Source organism: Equus quagga, unplaced genomic scaffold (assembly GCF_021613505.1).
Source record: "Equus quagga isolate Etosha38 unplaced genomic scaffold, UCLA_HA_Equagga_1.0 146_RagTag, whole genome shotgun sequence".
In the NCBI taxonomy this organism is placed as follows: Eukaryota; Metazoa; Chordata; class Mammalia; order Perissodactyla; family Equidae; genus Equus; species Equus quagga.
The window spans coordinates 760,303-767,517 of record NW_025796728.1 but is presented as its reverse complement, the minus strand read 5'-3'; the positions used below and the strand labels follow the sequence as shown (position 1 = coordinate 767,517).

The 7,215-nt window shown below is 54.2% G+C and overlaps 1 protein-coding gene across 1 annotated transcript; it reads left to right on the top strand.

The window, feature by feature from the left end:
* Positions 1-2,908: 2,908 nt before the first annotated feature.
* LOC124232935 (GS homeobox 2) lies at positions 2,909-4,507 on the top strand. Its single transcript, XM_046649882.1, has 2 exons — positions 2,909-3,482; positions 4,167-4,507. The coding sequence occupies exons 1-2, from the start codon at positions 2,909-2,911 to the stop codon at positions 4,505-4,507; spliced, it is 915 nt and encodes a 304-aa protein (XP_046505838.1).
* The last annotated feature ends 2,708 nt before the right edge of the window (positions 4,508-7,215 follow it).

Below are 7,215 nucleotides of genomic sequence, written 5' to 3'. Positions count from 1 at the left end.
CCGGCTGGGCAAGGCCAGCCACAAAAATGCCCAGGGACTTGGAGGGTAGGCTTCGTTTGGGGAGGGGAGACAAGGCACAGTGGGGCAGGCTTCTGAAGATGGGGCTGCAGTGGAGGAAGGGAGAAAGAGGGAGGGAGAGAGAGAGAAAGAGAGAGAGGGGAGGGGGACACTGAGAAATCCAAAGAGAACTAATGAGAAGAGTCTGAGAAGATACTCCAGTATGGAGCATGACCCCAAAATACTTGCTCTTGGGGGGCTCGAGCAATTAACCAAGTACTACAAAAGGTAAGTTTCTCAGACACGGTCTGCTTTCAGCCTCAGTCTGGCCCCAGGCTGCTGGTCCCCTTGCAGCCCTAAGCGACCCCATGGGCCTCTCACTTTTCTCAAAATTCCTTAGCACTCCAATTGCATGTTTCTATAGTCAGACATAAAATGACTTAGATGCTCAAGCTTCATCTTTTGGATTCTCTAAAATAAAATGATCCTCACATAAGCACAACTTCCAGCACATTAGCATAAGAGTTCTTCCTAGGGGCACACCCAGAACCAGCAGGAGCACTGTGACCCAAACTGTCAGCCCAAAACAGACTTTGGATAACCTCCTTAACCCAGAGTGGGGACAAGGAGAGAGAAAACTATTACTCTCAAAGAGGCATTTTATACATATACATACATATATATTATATATACATTTGCAAAGTGAATAAATACATATAAATATATATTATGTAAAATTTTAAGTGAAAAAAATATATATACTTTGCAAAGTGAATGTAGAAATCATGTCGCCTATTTGGACAATTTAGGCCTGTAAAAAGCAGCCTGCCACGAAGCATCTCTCAGTGGTTGAGCTCCCAGTCTTCTTTCTGGGGCTGGAATGATTCTGGGGACTGCCTGGATTCTCCTGACACTAGTGAGGGAGGGCGGGCTGGGCAGGCAGGCTGGGTTGAGGCTGAGCGTCTGCATCGGCAAACCTTGTGGTACAAAAGTAGTTACAGCTGAGCTGCCCTGAGTTAAGCCCTGAAACTCCTTAATTGTTGTCACAAGTGTTGGATTAGCACATTTCTGGAATAGCTGTCTGTTTACACTCTAGAGACCCACCGTCCACTAACCGCTTTCTAATTGAATTCTAATCACATTCAAATAGCTCAATAACCAGCCTCAGCTGCAATTCATAAAACTTTAATTGCCATCCATAAATCCTGGGCTCCCCAGAGCGGGGCGTCCCTACAACCCAATTACACTTCTCTAGCAGGCAGGAGAGAGGGTCACAGAGATGCAGAGGGGAAACAGGAGACAGAAAGAGGAGAGAGGAAGACAACCCAGCCTCCAGCTGAGAAGTGGTGCTCCCCTAGGATTTGGGCACTTGGTTCTTGCAAGCGGAGGGAGTCCTGTCCCCAAGTTTCTTAGCACCATCGTGAACTCAGGCCTGAAGTGTGCTGTTTCCAAAAAAGGATCCGACTTGTAGCTGTTGCTCACCCTCCCTACTCTATCCAGATTTTTACGTGGGGAAAGAAGAGAAAGCTGTCATATCTGCCGTTTGCTTTCCCAAAATATCAACAGCCCCTCTGGGCAGCCACCCTTTCCCACACACCCACTGGTATACAAGTCTTCCACTGGACCCTCTGCCAGCCAGAGAGACTTCCTTTACTAAGCAAGCCACTTCTCCCATCCAGAGGCAGGATTCCTTGAGTGCCTCAGTTCCCTTCAAACTTTTTGGGCTTTTAAAGGGGTGGGGAGTGGAGAGTGCTTCCTGGATAGCCTGCCAGCTGCCCTAGAACTGTAAAATGCAGAGGGGCAGGAGATCGCAGGACCCAGAGCCAAGGCCTCCCCCAACCCCTGCCCAGTCTCCAGGAGGGCTGGGGCTTGGGTCTTCTCTCCAAAATCCTTGGGATGGAGTTTGTAGGATTGGCCTGGAAATGCAGCGCTGAAACCCTTGGAGAAAGAAAAGAGGGACTCTTCAACGTCTCTCTCTGAAAAAAGGAGGAGCTGCCCATTAGAGGCACAAGGAAGGGTCGTTGTTCTGAGTGGCCCCAGGAAGGCTCCAAGTGTAAAGGCATTTTAGAGCTTCTCAAGCATCAGAATGAAAAGCTGGGCAGCTTCTTAGCTGGGAGGCCTCACTGTTACGCCCGGGATCCGTCACAAACTAACCACCTGAATGACCTCGGCCAAGTGCAAACCCTGGGGAACAGCGCGCGTATGTGTGCGCTTCCGCGGCCCAAGCTGCACTTCGGGACTGGGCCTCTGCCAGTCCGCCGCCCGCACAATTCTGCTCCAAACCTCAGGCCTCACACTTTACTGTGCCTCAGCCACCGCGGGCACCGAGGAGCAGGGCGCATGGGGCATCCCTATTAAAAAGCCTCCAAGTCCCCACCTGGTGCGCTTTGCGGCCGCGGGGCGCGGATGAGCTAGACTGGGGCCTAGGCTAGGGAGAGCGATGGGATGAAGGATGGAGCTCTGCAATTTCTCGAGAAAGCGTGGAGAAAGAGGGGGAGGAGGCTGGCCTCCCCGCGAAATTAACAAAACCTACACTTTGCAAAGTCTCCCCCATCCCCCTCCTCCGAGTTCTTCCCCGCCGCGCGCCCGCCCCTCCTCGCCGCTTCTGTTGTGACTCGGGCAGCCTATCCCGAGGGTGGGGAGCTGCCGAGGAGCCTGAGCCGAGCGGTACTCCGCAGCATCACGTGCCGGGGTGGGGGCTATAAAATCCCAGAGCCGGGGCGCCAGGCGGGGGACGTGAGGACCAGCCCTCTCCAGGGACCCCTTTGTTCGCAGCCCAGACGCCAACACCTCCGCGTCCCCAAGGGCTTGACCGCCTGCGTCCGCGCCGCGCCCGGGGCAGAGCTCAGACCAGGAGAGGGGAGGGGGCGACTCGGCTGGCCGGGCCCTCCAGCCACCCACCCCTCCCGACATGTCGCGCTCCTTCTATGTCGACTCGCTCATCATCAAGGACTCCTCAAGGCCCGCGCCCTCGCTGCCTGAGCCGCACCCTGGGCCAGATTTCTTCATCCCGCTGGGCATGCCGTCCCCATTGGTGATGTCGGTGTCCGGGCCCGGGTGCCCATCCCGCAAGAGCGGCGCGTTCTGCGTTTGCCCGCTCTGCGTCACTTCGCACCTGCACTCTTCTCGTGGGCCGGCGGGCTCTGGCGGCGGGGGCGCAGGGGCCGGGAGTGCAGGGGCCGGAGGTGGCGGGGCGGCTGGGGGCGCCGGGGCCCTGCCCCTGCTCAAGAGTCAGTTCTCTTCGGGTCCTGGGGACGCGCAGTTTTGCCCGCGCGTGAGCCACGCGCACCATCACCACCACCCGCCGCAGCACCACCATCACCACCACCAGCCCCAGCAGCCTGGCTCGGCCGCTGCCGCAGCGGCTGCGGCGGCAGCGGCAGCGGCCGCGGCGGCCTTGGGGCACCCGCAGCACCACGCACCTGTCTGCGCCACCACCACCTACAACGTGGCAGACCCGCGGAGATTCCACTGCCTCACCATGGGTAGGGCGGGGTCTCTGGGCACCTGCGCGCCGCGCCTTCCCAGCTCCCTGGAGCAAACTTTCCGCCTTCGGTGGAGGAAGTGGGAGCCCGGGGGGGGCGGGGTGGGGAGAGAGGAGGGGCTTTTGGTGTAACTGTGGAGTCGTCCCCAGAAGTTCCACGAAGGTGGAAGTTAGCTTGCCAACCTCTCAAACAGCCTGGTGCACTTCATTCCTGGTACCTGGTGCCCAAGTCTTGCGTAATATCGGGGCCTTTGGGACTTCGCGCTTGAGGGCTGAGAAACGGGAGGTTAACTGACTGAGGTTCGGGGTGGCTGTGTTTGAACTCAGATGTGGCATTCTGGCCTCGGGGCTGGCTAATTAGCGTTTCGATGTTTTTGGCTAAGCCCGCCTATCTCTCCTTAAGGCTTGAAGGGAGACGGCCGGGCAATGCCAGCCCCCACCCCTCGTTTAATCCTCTGACTTTACGGCCCGCACATCAAAGGCCTTCACTTGCTTTGGGCGTCTCTTGTCCTTCCCGACTAAGTAACGATGTGCCATGAAATGGGAAGGGATGAGGGATGGATACAGGTGTTTGGTTGAGTGTCGCGGGTGGGTCCTTGAGAGGCGTCCTTCCCACGGGATGGCACGTGAGTGGGAGCGCCTCGCCGGAGAATTACCTCTTTGCTCTCTCTTGGCCGGTCTGCAGGGGGCTCGGACGCCAGCCAGGTACCCAACGGCAAGAGGATGAGGACAGCGTTCACCAGCACGCAGCTCCTGGAGCTGGAGCGGGAATTCTCTTCCAACATGTACCTGTCTCGACTCCGGAGGATCGAAATCGCCACGTACCTGAACCTGTCGGAGAAGCAGGTGAAAATCTGGTTTCAGAACCGCCGGGTGAAGCATAAGAAGGAAGGGAAGGGCACGCAGAGGAACAGTCACGCGGGCTGCAAGTGTGTCGGCAGCCAGGCGCACTATGCGCGCTCGGAGGATGAGGACTCCTTGTCGCCGGCCTCAGCCAACGATGACAAGGAGATTTCCCCCTTATGAGGGAGGGCTGCCCCTCTTTCACCACCCGCTTCCGGCAGCCCCCTCAATGCCAAGGCAGGCACCAAGGGCCCAAATCCTCTGCTATTCCATGGTCCCATCTGGAAAGGAACGGACCCGAGAGTTCCTGGGTTGTACATGCCGCGCCTGACCCTTCACGCCTTCTCCTTGACCTATTTGTTGAGGGCTCCACTCACAGTTATAGATCGTTTTTTAAAAATGTACATAATCCAGATTCAACTCAGTCTGGTCATAAACAGAGAAGAAACAGGGTTGGTTTAAGTTTAACACTGTATAGTGGTTTTTGAAAGCGCATGTCATTTCCCCTTCCCTACTGTCCTTCAAAACGTGATCAGAACACGGGGTTTCTTGATTATTTTGTTGTTCTTTTAAAAATGAAAGTATTGAATTGCGAATAATTTAGAAAACTAAACCCTGTAGGTCTTGCTTTCTGAAAATTTGCCTGGGGAGAGTTTAAAATTTAAAATCCAAGCCCCTGGAAGTCCCTTTGTATGTGAATAGTTTTATATAAAATTTATATTTATATTTATTTAAATAAATGAAACAAAATCAAGGTTTTAAATTCGTGGTGTTTGCTCTCACCATCTTCCCCAGTCTCTCTCTCCTCCATATCTAGAGAAAGGCATGGGAAGGGAAAAAAAGTATCTGAGAATTCAGAGGAAAGTGTTACTAAAACTTGGGAATGTGGGTCTCCTGGTTGAGGGAGTTTGTGGCTCTGTGGGATTTCTCTGTAACAGGAAACTTCTGCCAAGAAGATGCTTTCAGTCATGATGCTGCCTCCCGGATAGTACTCCCATCCTCCAAATAGCTAACCTCCTCACAGTTGACAGGACAAATCACTCCATTTAGAGTGACACTGACAACTAATGACAGGCAAACCTTTTAATTCATTTAGTAGGGAAAGTTGAAAATCCCTAATCTGAGATTTATATTCTGTGGCAGCCCGCCCGCTTTGTTCTTCTTCCTCAGCTCTCTCAGTACTAAAAGCTGAATTATGTGAAGGAATTTGAATAGTCAGAATAGTTTTAGGAAGAGCTACAATCCATCAAACAGGTTGGAAGCAAATACATGAAAACTTACAAATGATGCTGCAAGTGACTACAAATATTACGTTTCCTGATTGTCTTGCTAAGAAATTAGCTGGTTTCCTCAATGCAGAGAAAGCAAAAGGTCAGGGACAGGGAATTATTCTGTCCAAAGATTTACATTCTCATTTTCCCAAAATAGTTCAGAGGTGCCTTCTGGCTCTTGGGTTTTTTTTTTTTTTTTGGACTAACTTTAACCTAAATTGGCTCCCTTCTAGTCCCTGTCTTCTCATCACCTTGCAGAGTTAATTCCTGCAAGCCTGGCCCTGGAAAAGACTTACTCTGGCTCTGTAGGGCCACCTGGGTCTCTCCTTAGTGCAGCCAGGGCCTGTCATCTAAAGGAGAGAAGTGAAGCTAGAAACATGGAAACTAGGAGATCTCATTCCTTGCAACCGGAGTTCCACTAACTCCCACTGCTGTTCTTTCTATTTTCTGTAAAGATGCCACCTAAGGGGTTCAAGTGATATGAACTGTTTATAAACACATACACAGACTTCTTTAGGTCTGATTTACTTTAGGTCTACAGGAACTGGAACCTCAACAGGTGGGGTTGGGGCTCTAAAACTGAGGGCAGAAAGCTAGTTTGGGAAGAGGGAGAAAGGAGGGAGGTTTCCCCTCCCAGAGACACACACTCTCTCTCTCTCTGTCTCTCTCTCTCTGTCTCTCTCTCTCTGTCTCTCTCTCTCTGTCTCTCTCTCTGTCTCTCTCTCTCTCTCTCACACACACACACACACACACACACACACACACACACACACACACGGAGCATCAGGAGGCTTAGAAGGAAAGTTCCCCTTTCAGACTCCCGAGGCCCTGAGTCAACTGCCATTCTGGTACCGGGTAGCGGCCGGGGCAGGCAGGAGGGAGGAGAAACCGCACGGTGTTGTGCTGAATAGGGAGCTGCCGCCGCTTTGTGCAGCGACCTGGGCCTGGTCCTGCGCAGGGGTCACAGGCATCCAGCTTGCTGCTGCCTGGGCCTGGGGGGCTCAGCGCCTGGGTCTCTCTCTCACGCAGAGTCTCTGGCCCCTCGCCGGCTCGCCGCGAAGGGAGGAGGCGGCGGCCGCTGCCTTTCCTGAAGATCCCATCTCCGTCCTTTGCAGTGAACAGCCTCTCCGGTCACTAGCACAGGGGCAGGAGGAAGGGATTTTTCCAAGCGCAAAGAACAGGCGTTTAAGGAGAAGTACTCCTTCTCAGGAAATAACAAAAAGGACAAGGAGCCCTCTTGGAGCTCATGCCCAAAGCGAGGCCTCATCTGGACGGTGGGCAGACTCCGTCCCTCTCGCATCCACACCCTGCCCGGCCACTCTGTTGCCCCGCGCTCGGGCCGGCTCTCCCCAGGTCCATGCCCAGTCGGGACCGGAGCCTCTGCGCCGCACTCGGCTCCCCAGTGCCAGACCCTGCGCCGGGAGCGCGGAGCCATCCACTTGCCACACCCAAGGCTGATGCTTCGCGGCGCGCCCAGCTCCGCCGCCCTGCGAAGGAGTCGCGGCGCCAGCCCTCCTCGCCTACCTTTGGGCTGCGTACGTGGTCTCAGTCTGTCTCCGTACTGTCTTTGGGGACATTCCTTAGGGAAGAGAGAATGAACAATGGATCTCCCACCAGAGG